Source organism: Pongo pygmaeus, chromosome 6 (genome assembly GCF_028885625.2).
Source record: "Pongo pygmaeus isolate AG05252 chromosome 6, NHGRI_mPonPyg2-v2.0_pri, whole genome shotgun sequence".
Lineage (NCBI taxonomy): Eukaryota > Metazoa > Chordata > Mammalia > Primates > Hominidae > Pongo > Pongo pygmaeus.
The window spans coordinates 93,975,480-93,990,298 of NC_072379.2; the positions used below are offsets into that span (position 1 = coordinate 93,975,480).

The window sequence follows — 14,819 nt, forward strand, 5'->3', positions numbered from 1 at the left end:
CTTTCCATCTCCAATATGAAGACTCAACTGCTGGAATTGCCCAGCAATCATTCTAGAAATTCAGTAGTCAGAGTAATGTTAATTATAAGAATGATACATTTACTGGTCTTGAATTCTCGAATGTTTTTATGTGACTACTTTGTAAAAGCCTGTGGAACAAGTCAACTATAATTTTAATTTACATATGCAGGCAAATGTGAAAAGGAAAGCACATAAGATAGAAAGAATACTAAAATTTAGAACTTAATGTTAAAAATGAATGCCTATCCAATAATTTTTAGGGCATATTGTTTTGACATGGACCTGAAATGCATTTATCAAGTCATCATACACTACTTCAATATGTGCCAAATCCTTGTTTGTAAATGTGTTTTGTTTTGCTTTGTAATTCTCCAGATTGAATATCATAGCCTTTGCCCAAGTTGATGATCATTTATACTGAGTTATCTAGAGGTTCCCAAATGAATGATAATCAGTCATTTTAGACTAAAAGCTTTCCAGCAGACATGAATGATGAAGTGCCATCATTTCTGTTTTTATATATATGACTTTTTTCCCACTGAAATTAACTATTCATAATATTACTAGAAAGGAAAAATGAATTTAAAAAAACAAACTGTTCTGCCCCTATACAGATAGGAGTCATTGGAATTGCCCAGGGGATTTTATATTAAAATCAAATGAGAGTATTTGGATTAATATTGTTAGGGGGATGAATCCACTGTCCTCCAAGCCACCATTAACATCATAGTTCATCTACTACTGTCACTGTATTCACACAATATGGGACGTTTTGGAAGGATGAAGACTAAATATGAGTGATAAAAACACAAATAATTGTTTCTCAACTAGTCTTTCAGCCCACATTAGAGAGGGTGATTGTCTTTTAGAGCTATCTGTTTGCTTCTTCAATCTACCTTTATTTCTCTAACATATACCATGTTACTTTTAAATATTTTCCCTTTCCAAAAAAAAAAAAGTAAAGAGGAGAAAAAAGAGAAGTTTCCATTCTAAGTATTTTTTTAATCCTTTCAGTTACTTATTCTAAAATGTCATGCTGAGATTTGTTTCAGGGAAATGTATCCAAAGCACCCAAATGTTAAAACTGCAAAATCACTATTTCATGATAAAGACTAGTTTAGAAGAATCTGAGCCATATTCTATGCCAGTTTCTACTTCTCTTCACTAAATTCTCACGTCCTCTCAAGATCTCTCTCTCCCAATCTGTGTGCTAGTTCTTCCCATACTACACTGCTTAGATCTATTGTCTACATCAGTTTCTCTCTTGCTCAACTTTTATATATAGCAAAGGCTATTGGGTAGATGGAGAATCAATGACTTATGTTGACACCAATTAACTGGCGCCACTGGAAGGTCTAAAGTGAAAGGTTCCTGAAACAGTCTTTATGGAACTTTCTTTACTTCAGTTGCCCCAATGTCATCTAAAAGACTATATGGTGTTGGATCTCTTAGACAACCTAGTTGACATAAAACAATGTTTATTCTCTGTCCTTAGATTGTGTGGCCAGTATCTTACACCAGAAGAGATGAATGCAAGTGGGCTGGAAAAGACATCCTGGTAAGCATTAACCTACTAAATTATTATACAGGTTGAGTATCCTTCATTCAAAATGCTTGGGACAGAAGTGTTTCAAATTTCTGATTTTTTTTTTTTTTTGTGTGGGGAAGGGGTTAGAATCTTTTCATATATATAATAAGATATCTTTAGGATAGAACCCAAGACTAGAAGCAAAATTTATTTATGTTTCATATACATAGTATACCCATAGCCTAAAGGTAATTTTATTTTTTCCTCGGGGATGCTGAAAAAACTGTGCTGTGTGTCTGCATTTTGAATGTGACTAATCACATGAGGTCAGGTGTGGAATTTTCCACTTGTGGGTCATGTGGGTGCTCAAAAAATTTCAGATTTTGGAGGATTGCAGATTTCAGGATTTTGAATTAGGGATACTTGACCTGTAGTAATTACATAAGTAATTTATTACTCTGTCATCTATTTTTGTTTAGTGTTCTATGAAGCACCACATTTTACTTTTAAACTTAATCACCCTTGAGAAATAAAATGATAGTATTCAATTTTGGAACACTGACAGATTTATGTATGGAATGTATGTAAAAATAAGAATATTCCTTAAAGCAAAAATATGGTCTCTTTGGTTATTTATATATGCAAAAACTAATTAACAAAATGTGATTTTGTAGCATACATACTTATATTCAATAAGTCAACTTCTTTCCACAGGTTGATTTTCATGTTAATTCCTCTTGAATTCTTCTTGAAATGATATGAAATGTTTCCATTTCTGAGTCATAATTAAATTACCTATCTTTTCTTCTTCCCATTTTTTTCCTTTTATCTCTTTCCTTTTCCTTTTCCTTCTCCATCTTTTTCTTTTCCTTTCATCCTTTGTTTCTTCCTCTCTCCTTTCCTTCCATGTACTCATCCTTTAAATAAATATGGGTTGAAAAAGGACCATGCAATGGGAATTGTCCTAGGCACTCTGGAGTGGAAGATGAATAGTAAGCAATCCCTACAATGGGTAAAAAGATAGAGGCCGTTTTTTGAAAGTAAACTGTCAGGAAAATTAAGTGGGTGACTGGTTTGAGGAATAGCCCAGTATTTGCACAGACCATGAAAAGTAGTTATAATCATTTAAATAAATTAATTCAAATGAATTACAGAATTTTAAAAATATATAATTTTATATAATTTTACATTTAACTGATATTTGGGGATGTTTAAAATACAAAGCAATATGTTTAAAAGTTTTATCTGCATTTAAAAGTATTAGGATTTAGAATAAATTTATTCTGTGTGTTGCCTAAAGACATAAATCAAACTGTACATGTGTGTGTATAGATACATAGATATTTTCAAGGGACAACTTGATTGATTTGTTACAGCTGCCTACAATGATGTATATGTTTAGAAGGATTTAGAGTTGGAATCTGACTTCCTGGGAAAAGATTGACTCAATCTAGCAGCAATGTTGCCTATAGGTGAAGGAAGTTAGATAAAGGATCACAAAACACAAGTATCCCCCATCCTTAATACCTTTACATTAGCAAACATGGGAAATTCATCCTTGAAAATTATATATTAAATATATAGTTATTATGTTAAAATATTCATGACATGTATTAAAGAAGGTAAGGCAGACTTTATTCAGGGGTACTGCTACCATGAAGTTTTGTAATGGGGGTAAGAGATTGAGCTTAATACAGGATATGCTGAATACAAGGATAAGTGGAAATTTATAGCTAAGAAGCAAAGTGGGAGTCAGTGGGTGGAAAATTGCCAAGAGGAAACATCAGAGTAATGGGAATTGTGGATAAATTGATTAGACAGGATTATTACTGAAGGCAGGCCAGGGTGATAAGATACTGACAGTGAGGCAGGGCAGTGGGGTACGAATTTGATCACACATATCAATGGTGGGAGAATTTCTGTAAACTGACTCAACAGGATTCTTGTGAAAACTGGACCAAGCAGAGGTGAACATGGAAATCGGAAAGCCAGGGCCTTCTTGTGAAGAGAGTTCAGGGGAGTCTGACTAGAGTTAGGTAAGGAGAGAATCTGTCAACTGAAAGTCCCTTTACACCTTCGTAGTAGAGCAAACGTTTTTCTGGTTATGTAACAGTAGATAAAACAAAAAAAGTGTGTCCTTCTATCAAATTTTATACTATCCCTAACTGATGCATAATTTGAAACTTTTGGAAAGGAGTAAATAGAAAGCACAATGAAGTAAGAACCCAGAGAGGTTGAGAATTTTGTGCTGATACCCCTACTGACTCATGAATGTACTGAGCTAGTATGCTAACTTTCTTTAGGCTTTAGCTTCTCATCTATTAAGTGAGACAACACATATATCACTGTGAGAAACAACTCTAATAGTTTTTGTGAAAATTATTTGAAAAGTAGAAAAAACTTCAATAATACAAGGCTAAAAGTATAATTGAACAAACAAAAATCTATTAACGTCAAAAAGCTACATTTTACCATTAACAAATTACATTAAAATATTCAGTGAGATAATACCTGAGGATGAATAGAAATGGCTAATTTACCTATATACAGCTATTACCTTTGAAAATGCAAACTTCTCCCTTTCTATTAAAATCGAATCTTTCATCTACTGATTACTATAACTAGCATTTAGTAAATGTGGTTTTAACAATAGTTTTATGAGGCAGATATAGTTACTCCCATTTTCTTGATCTTGATGAGAAAATAGAATGATTTCCCATGCTTGATCAGGAAATACAATGATTCAGATTCTTCATTAAAAATCTTTACATTCAAAAATGTATGGATGTTTTGGGTACTATTCTAGACACTGAGATCAAAATTTCAGTGTCCCTGATGATGTTTTGATATCAGCCGGAATATTTGGATTTGAATTTGCCCATTAACACACAGATGATAAGTAATAGATTTGAACAAATATATTACCTTTTCTGGCTCATCAACAGTGTAAGTATGATGATAATCAACTCATCCGGGCACGGTAGCCCATGCCTGTAATCCCAACACTTTGGGAGGCTGAAGAGGATGGATCACTTGAGGTCAGAAGTTCGAGGCCAGCCTGGCCAACATGGTGAAGCCCCATCTTTACTAAAAATACAAAAATTAACCAGGCGTGGTGGCACATGCCCGTGGTCTCAGTTACTGGGGAGGTTGAGGCAGGAGAATTGCTTGAACTCGGGAGGTGCAGGTTTCAGTGAGCCATGATCATGCCACTGAACTCCAGCCTGGGCAACAGAGTGAGACTCTGTTTCAAAAAAAAGTAAAATAAAATAACTAACTCACAGAATTCCTGTAAGGCTCAAAGGAACCCATACAAAATATTACGTAACTGAGATATTAATAACTAACAATATAAATATAATGTTAGTCATTATTGCTATTATTAGTATATGTAATAGAGTAGCATGGACAATTTCTAAGTGAAAACATTGTTAATGAAATTAATTCAACACTCTTTAATGGTTATGACCACTGCAGTGTTTCATTGTTCTGAATTTGATTTGGTCTGAAAATTGAAGGTAATAACCATGCTTATCTAGTTATCTTACAAATTATCTGCATATTATAATACAAACTGAAGCTTTATTTGATTTCATGACTGAATCAACCCAGTCAAGCATATTTGATTTCATAATTGGATCAACTCATTCAATGGCTGAGATAGCAGATTTAATTTGTGTTTGTGATTTCTAAAATTATTCACCTCAAGGCATTTCCCACATCTTTTATGGAACTTTCTCCTCTCTCTCCCTATCTTTGCCTCTCTCTCCCTGTTATTAATACAAAAAACTAAGGGATTCTTGCGGTTAGCCCAGATGTAGTTAGTTCAGCAGCCGCAATAAACTAATGATCCACAAGGCCCTGTGGAGGATAATTTAATCACTTAATCATGACTTTAGAGATTCACCTGCATCAGCCACCGTAGTAGCTGGGATTACAGGTGCCCACCATCACACCCAGCTAATTTGTGTATTTTTAGTAGAGACAGGGTTTCACCATGTTGGCCAGGCTGGTCAAGAATACTTTCAAAGAAGAAAGGCAATTTCATTGCATTTTCCACACTTACTAAAAATGTTTATGAATTTTATGGAACTTAATTAAAAGGATCTAAGACATGGAGTTTGCTGAATCTGATAGAGTGACACCAGATCATTTCACAGCACCTTGTAATAAAGATTCTGAAAAAATATAAATCATTATATAGAAGTGCATAGAAAGACACACATTTTTAAAAGTGCAATGGTGTGATAACATTGCCTTACTAATGTTTTCAAAAATCAGTTAATTAATTAATTGTAACATTATAAAATATTTGTGCTTTGGTATTTCTTCATATTCTGCATTAAATCAATTCAAGATTTTGAATTTTCTCCATTAAGATTTATACAGTGAAAAGAAAACAGAAGTTTTTATATATTTTATTTCAAGGAAAAATATATTTTTCTTCCAGCTCTACTCAACATTAAAATGTATTTCATACTATTTTGCTGATAACCCTTATAGATCCTTTAATATTGCTTTTCATACATTTTTTATGCAAGATATATTTTATTCATTTAAAATTTTATTAAAATTTATTTTAATTTTCAGTTAACCTCCTTTAAGTAATGCCTCAGTTTACATATTTTTTGCACTTCAAGATGATTCATGGCATTCATTGGTTATTTTTGGATTTTAATTTACAGATGCAATTTTTGCATTTCTTTCTTAATATATGATTTTAGAAATAGCTATTGGATGGATCCCTGGGATTTGTAACATCCCTTCCTTAATAAACATAAGAAAATAAATAGCATTATTATTTTTAACAATGATTTAAATAAACAATAAGAAATAAATATTAAGAAGAAAGAGGCTTTTTCTTTCATTTGACACCTGATTTGCAAAGTGACACAAGGACAGTTTGATGGAAATTCTGCACTGTATCTTGGGTAAATAATAGTCAGCTGTGACTTACGGACAATAATTCCTTTCAAAGGGCTCGTGTAATACTGAAAACCACAAGAATGGATGTGAGTGGCTGTGGCAGCCTTCAGGGCTCCAAGACAGAATTGTAACCAAAATAGGAACTGACCTGAACATCTATAGTAAAGTAAACAAACAACCTCCTTGCTTGTTATCCCTGATTTCCGGAGCCTGCGCTTACCATTTCCTACTGATTTCCTCAAAAAGTCCACTGGAAATGAAGTGCCTTTAAACAAGTCACACTGGGTAAAATGCTGTCTCTGCAGCATCAGATTCAGATAGAAGGCTACAATAGGAAAAGAGGGGTCAAGACACTGGCTAATCTTACGCACTTTTAGAGTGGGCCACTCTTAAATCTAGTTAAGGAAAAGCTCATTCCTATGGCTATGACAACACAGTAAACCAGAAGCCAGGACATGCCACTGGATTGAACTTACATAGTTTCTGTGTCACTGAGTATGGTAACATACAGAAAAGTGAAACCTCTCCGCATTCTCTCATGCAGCTGGGATAACATAACTCATCATTACTCTCTGCCCAGTTTTGCACTAAACACATATATTAAATCAGCAGCTGTAATTCAAGCAACTATTCCACAAAGAATGGACTGTGTTGTTAAAGAGGAAACCTGTAGCCTTAGGCACATAGTTATACTCTTTTGCTCTGTCTCTCTCTCTTATATATATATCAGGTTATCAGATAAATATATATATATAAGGTTATCAGATAATATACATATTAAACAATAAGAAATAAATTGTATATTTTAAATATATATATTTTATCCGATATATATGAAATATATATTTTATCTGATAACACTTATTGTTCTTTTAATATTGCTTTTCTATATATTTATATATTTTTTCTATATAGAGTGTGTATGTGCCTGTGCATGCATGTACATGCATGTGCTGGTGATGACATTTCTGATATTCATCTAAATTTAATTTTCTCTTCTAGAACTGAACGTACAGGATATAAAACAAATCATCATATTAATATGTCTTTTTTGGTATTGTAGATTCTAAACCTTCAAATTGCTATGGCATTTTTAGCATTAGAGTAGTGAAATGCTCATGAATTTTTCCATTGCTGTTACTTGAGAGCTGATATTTGAAAAATATATATATCATGCAGTATATAATACTATTGGACAGAGACCCTGGATAGGGAAATAAATACAGTCGAGATACCTGTATTCTGGCTGCTGTTATTCACCTTTACTCCCATTTTCGGTATTTTTCTAGTGCTTAAAATTCAGTTTGTTATACAGAGTAACATTTCTATTGATGGATTTAACTTCATTGACCCTGTTTTGCAAATGAAAGCTGAATACATTCTAAGCTGCTAAAAGAATCTGTTTTGAATCAATAGCTCTCTGAATCTTCTTTGTTTATCCTACTAAACCATCTCTCTTTGCACTAAATTTCAATAAAACCAAATGGCAACCGTATGACTGTTAGAAATATTTTGAACATCATTGGAAATCAAAATTTCAACCATCTGAGAGGAACAAAAAAGCAGACTCTCATAACATTCTGATTCTTGGATACATTTCAAAGTGTTGTATCATGCACCTGAACTTTGAGACTTTTTAAAATTCTTGAGGGATTTATTTTTATATATTTGTCCTTAGTTGTTACTCCTCTTAATGATATGATATATTATAATGTCTATCATGTTTACTATGGCTGAAATTGCAGGACCTCAATAGCGCTAATTTTTGCCAAGTGAATGCAATTGAGAATTTAAAGCTGCACATGTATCTAAAGTTACAGTGCATTCCAAAATGCCTATGTCAACCCTTAAATTTCATTACTTTTTCAAAGGTCAAATTTGACATGAACTCTCAATTTTTTAAATTTTATTTTAGGCATATCAAGACATAATAAAACTGTATTAAGTGGATAATTAGAATTACCTTCTAATTTGGGAGTCTATCAAATAATAAAGTTACATTAAATTTCAAAATCCTCATGTGTAATTGTTGGAATATAGTTTTTCATGGGTCTTCACGTTTCTCACATCTTATGAGCAGAGGCCCTGACTAGGTTTTTGCACGCTTTTTTAAAAAAGTTCTTTATGACTTTTTAATGATCACCATTCTAACTGGTGTGAGATGGTATCTCATTGTGGTTTTGATTTGCATTTCTCTGATGGCCAGTGATGATGAGCGTTTTTTCATGTGTCTGTTGGCTACATAAACGTCTTCTTTTGAGAAGTGTCTGTTCATATCCTTTGCCCACTTTTTGATGGGGTTGTTTGACTTTTTTCTTGTAAATTTGTTTAAGTTCTTTGTAGATTCTGGATATTAGCCCTTTGTCATATGGGTAGGTGTGGAGAAATAGGAACACTTTTATACTGTTGGTGGGAATGTAAACTAGTTCAGCCATTGTGGAAGTCAGTGTGGTGATTCCTCAAGGATCTAGAACTAGAAATACCATTTGACCCAGCCATCTCATTACTGGGTATATACCCAAAGGATTATAAATCATGCTGCTATAAAGACATATGCACATGTATGTTTATTGAGGCACTATTCACAATATCAAAGACTTGGAACCAACCCAAATATCCATCAATGATAGACTGGATTAAGAAAATGTGGCACATATACACCATGGAATACTATGCAGCCATAAAAAATGATGAGTTCATGTCCTTTGTAGGGACATGGATGAAGCTGGAAACCATCATTCTCAGCAAACTATCACAAGGACAGAAAACCAAACACTGCGTGTTCTCACTCATAGGTGGGAATTGAACAATGAGAACACTTGGACACAGGGTGGGGAAACATCACACACCGGGGCCTGTCGTGGGGTTGGGGCGGGGGGAGGGATAGCATTAGGAGATATACCTAATTGTAAATGACCAGTTAATGGTGCAGCACACCAACATGGCACATGTATACATATGTAACAAACCTGCATGTTGTGCACATATACCCTAGAATTTAAAGTATAATAAAAAAATTGTTTTATTAAGTTTTAAAAAAGAAAAAACTGTTTACACAGTTACGATAGTGTCTTCCTCTGAAGTAGAAGGCTGGTTTGCAAATGGTCTTGGGAAACAGAGAGTGTCTCCCTCTGGAGCAAAGGGCAGATATGCGCACTGTCCGGTGCAATAAACATAACATCTCCATCAATATCTAAAGCTCAGCATGCTATACCTATTATAAAATATTTAGGTTTTCTCATCCAGAGTTCCTCTCCTATAATGCAACTCACCACATGTATAGGTATTACCTGACCCTCTTCCCAATGCCCAGGGGAAATAGCACAAGAAATTCTAATACTCTGGCTAGCACTATTTTTGTGAGTAATAAAGTCCTTTACCTCTGAACCCTGAGTCACAAATCTTTTGTTAGTATTCATGAAAGCCTGGTAGGCTAACTTGCTATCTTACAAATAGGGTAAAACCCCAGACCCTTTATAATTTTTGAAAATATCGATTACAATTTTATGTGGACACTCTGCATAATCTTACAAGTGAAAGAATATGGTCAGTTTATCCATTTTAAATATGATTTTCATCAAGAATTTTGATGGCACTTCAGTTGTACAGATAACTGATTTTTGATGAATACCAGTAAATGCCTTATCTTATGAGCACAGATTTTCATATGTATGTACCTGTGTATGTGTATATCTGTTTGTGGGTAAATATCTGGTATGCTGAACTGAATAATTACAGTTTAACTGTAGCCTTCAGAAGCAGTATAATAATATCCAACACTTATGGAGAGCTTGCTTTATACCTGGTATTGATCTAAATGCATTTTGTATATTAACTCGTTTAAGTGACTCATATTTGGTTACAAGTCCGTATTTCTTTTCGAGTAATTAAACAAGCAAATTTTGCATATACGGTAAAAGAGACATGGCAAATAAAACTTTGTCATTAAGTTTATTTCAGAAATTAGGTAGTATTCATATTTTGTATTAATACATTTTATTAATGCAGCCAAATAGGTTGGTATTAATTATGTTTGAATTGCCATGAACAAAGTCTCGTACAGATAAACTTACATTTTTGGGAATCTTTTAGGGTCAGGATTAAAATTTAAATGCATTTTAATTTTTTTTTTGTAAAGTAAGGCTAGCATTTGAAATAGAGACATTTTATAAAAATCTTTCAGAAGATTTGGAGATTTTGATTTGTGTTCCTTTTTTACTGGAAATTTCAATTGCGTCCTTAAGTGGCAGAAATGAAGATAAAATATTTGGCATTGGTTAACAAATTATTATTTAGATTTGACTGGACACCATAACTCATCCATGTATCAGTGTACATACTTTTAGAATACAGTAAGTATTTTATACTCTGGAAGGTTTATTATCATGATTTGACCAGTTCCTTCAGGAAAAAAGATTTTGGCCAATATCTTCTTACCTCATATTTAGCAAGTTGATCGAAGTCCCACTGACACGTAGTTTCTAATACTTGTGTTTAGTATTCTTCTATATGTGTTTGATAATCTTCATAAGTGGATTTCTACTCATTTCTGAGAGTACACTGTCCATCATGTCTTGTATTTAACATGGACTCTGATAATATTTTACTTAGACGTGTTATGTCTCAAGACAAATATGCCATCACCAACTTTTGACTATTTTCCTTTTACTTGACTTAGAAACATAAAAATCATTTGTGCAATAACAATAAAAATCATCAGCTTCTTATGTCCACAGGACATCATGAAACTTTCCAAAATTTCTGCCATTTGATTTTAATATACATCTACTTACTTTTAGCCTTTTTAGTTGGTAGCAAGGAAAACAGATTGCAAAATTATGGTAGCTCTGAAAACTTGACACTATTTCTAAAGATGCAGAATCTTGGCTTTTGGCTTTAAGAGCAGAAAATTCCTGAAGCTTCTCACTATTCCATTCAAATTAGGTGCAAAATATACTGTACTATCCATGCTATACATGGTGTTAAATGTAACTATTATGTATGCATACATGTGTGCATGTGTTTATTCCATATGTATTCAATGCTAAAAGATAGGTTTTTTAGTATTGTGCTTGAAATGATACCAAAATTAATATAACTTACTGATTATAGAATTTAATATGCACTTAAAAAGCAGAAATCATTCATATTTAGAAGTAAATAAAATTATTAACTAATGACCTTTAGTCATTAGTTCTTACAACAAGCATGTGTGTATTTTTAAATAGGCCAAATTTATGTTCTCTTTATATTACATATCACAATGAGCTAGTCTATGGCTGTAAGATATATCTTTTCATCATGGTTTTGTCAGAGACCAACTGTATGATTGATATGGAAAAAGTTTTATTATGGGAATTAGACCTTATACAATCATGAGAGCTGGTGAAGAACTCTATGGAAGGCTACTGCCTGAGACAGGTAGTGGGCGTGAAGTTGTTGCAGGTAACTACAGTTGTTCATGTTTATAGAAGAAAAGCCGGACATGAATTAGGAAGAGCAAGGACGAACTGAGACCCACAAGCACAAACTAGGACCATAGTGTCTTTTACTACCTCTAACTTTCTTTGGGTCGATTTGGGTGACTTAAAGAAGAAACTGATGCCTTTCGTCATGGAGCTATACAAGTATCACGACTCAGTCTTGTAGAAACTAACAAATGAGATTTGGTGGAAGCCAGAGGACCTGGAGGCCCAGCTACTGCCCCAAGCTAACAGTGTGGCCAGCAGATCAGAACAACCTGGGGAGTGTAATGGTTCCAGCTTAATTTATACCTCCCAAATCTCATGCAGATTTTGTTGCTAGCCAGCCTAAACCAACCTATAGAAAAGGGAATTTGAGGAAATATTTTTCCAGCTTATTTCAGTTGGCACAGTACAATTCTGCCACAGCTATTGACTAACGCATGCTGTATTTGCTGTTGTATTGAGACAATGAATCATGGCATTTTTACTGCTTTGATAACAAGAGTGATTATAATTTATAAGTCTTCACTGCCAGAGGACTAGGATTTCATAGAAATTCTATTGAACAAAATGCAATTGCCCTTGGTAGCAGAAATGGGCATAGAGTAATACTCAAAATCAATTTTGTTAAATCTATCTCTGTTTAGCACCAAGTATAGGCTTAAACTCTGTTAACGACATCCTTATAAAGAATGAACTATTCATAATGGAGCTCTTGTCATAATTTGTGAAATGGCATAATATGTAGAAGAGTGTGAGAGTTAGGCAGTCATAGAAATATCCAAACAATAGTGAAGTTTAATTATTTTAAGAATTGGATAACCGGTTACCTATTCATTAATAAGTGCTAGTCATCATGTTAAGTAATTTACATGAATATATCATTAATCTCATTTTTAGTTGAGGAGACTCAGGCTCAGAGATTCTAAGTAACTTTGTTATAGTCACACTGCAAATGGAAAATGCCTGAGTAGTTTTAACCCATGTCTAACTGACTTTAAAGCAGTGGTTCCCCAATCTTTTTGGCACCGGGGACTGGTTTCGTGGAAGACAATTTTTCCACGGGCCGAAAAGGGGATGGTTTTGGGATGAAACTGTTCCACCAAAGATCATCAGATATTAATTAGATTCTCACAAGGAGACCTCAACCTAGATCCCTTGTATGCGCAGTTCATAAAAGCGTTCATGCTCCTATGAGAATCTAATGCGGCAGCTGATCAGACAGAAGGCGGAGCTCAGGCAGTAGTGCTGGCCGGCCTGCTGCTCACCTCCTGCTGTGCAGCCTGTTGTTAACAGGCCGCTGACTGGTACCAGTCTGCCTGGGCTTTGGGGACCCCTGCTCTAAATTGTGAGACTGAGATACAAGTAACTACCCCCATTTCTGTTTTACCATTATGAAATTGTTCGTTTTGCCTTACATGTTTTTTCTTAAAGTTTTTGAGAATGCCTTTTCAAATGCAAATATCCTTCAATAAGTAACATCTTTATTACATATCAATAAACATAAATAAATTTAAAAATTCCAAATTCTGAAATTTAAATGTGTGCATAAATTATTTCTACAAGTTGATATATACATACGGTTGCATACAAATATCCACATATATGTGCATATTTGGGAATATTATGATATATGGACGATATTTGAAGAAATAGTAAAATTGTGCCAGAAAAAAATGAAATTCGTAAAATTTCCTCTTTAATATCTAATTCTGTACAAAGCAGAAGATCCAAAGTTGGCTGACAGGTGACAAAATTCTGTTACCATGTATGTTCTGATGGTGAAAATATTTTAAGCAATGGTAAATTTAAGTATCTTTTGACCAAGCATCAGGTTGCCTCCAATTACCTACTTTCTTTTTAATGTTTGCATTACAGCATTAGGGCTACCATAATAAAGTGGCACAGACTGGGTGGCCAAAACAGCAGAAATTTATGTTCTAGTTCCAGAGCCTAGAAGTCCAAGTTCAAGGTGTAAGCAGGGTTGGGTTCCTCTGAGCCTCCTCTCCTTGGCTTGCAGATGACTGTCCTCTTGCTGCCTCTTCACATGGTCCTTTCTCTGTGCACTCATGCCCCTGATGTCTCCTTATGTGTCCAAGTTTCTTCTTCTTATGAGGACACCAGCCAGTTTGGATTAGGGTCTACGCTAAGGGCCTCATTTTAACTTAGTCACCTCCTTAAAGACCCTAATCCCCAAATAGAGTCGTATTCCCAGATGGTAGAGATTAGAGCTTCAAGGTATAAATTTTGAGAAAATGGAGTTCAGCTTATAACAGAGTCTCACAACTCTGGTTTGATAATTCATTTTACCCTCTGGGCATTTGACTTCTTTTCGAACCTTTTTATATTGTAAAAGTTCTTTCTTTCCGAATGTTCTACTTTTTAATCTCCTTTTAAAGCAACTAAACTTGGTCATGAAAAAAAGAAAGAAAAGGAAAAGAGTATACATGTGAAATATGCCACAGGCACTTGCATTTGAATAAGTGATACATCAGTGTCTATGTCACAAACACTAAACTTGATTAGGGTCTTCAATTATTATAAGATGTATTAAGATAATATTTTATATTATAACTATAAAACAGACCTTAGTACTTTGGACATTAAAGACTCCAACAAAAATTAATTTTTGAAATTAGGCAAGACAGGGGGTAGAAAGGAGATAGATGTGAATGAAATCAAGCATTCCTCTAAAATGTAGGCTCAGTTTTTCTGTCTTTCCCTAAGGCTACATCTGACGTGCAATTAAAGATGCAGTTCATCTCTCTTTTATGTGTAATGATTTCTGTTACGGTAAAGGCATATATGTTAGAATTAAATATGCCAAATAATTTTGCCCACAATAAATTCCTTTACATTATAACTCTCCTTACTTCATG

General features: G+C 34.0%; 1 protein-coding gene across 10 annotated transcripts in view; it reads left to right on the plus strand.

The window, feature by feature from the left end:
• Positions 1-14,819, plus strand: part of SEMA3A (semaphorin 3A) — a 515,603-nt gene that overhangs the window by 362,978 nt on the left and 137,806 nt on the right. For all 10 annotated transcript variants that reach the window (XM_063667662.1, XM_063667661.1, XM_054495890.2 and 7 more), the window contains one exon: positions 1,517-1,579. In XM_063667662.1, the coding sequence (XP_063523732.1) occupies positions 1,517-1,579 (63 nt within the window). The remainder of the gene's footprint in view (positions 1-1,516; positions 1,580-14,819) is intronic.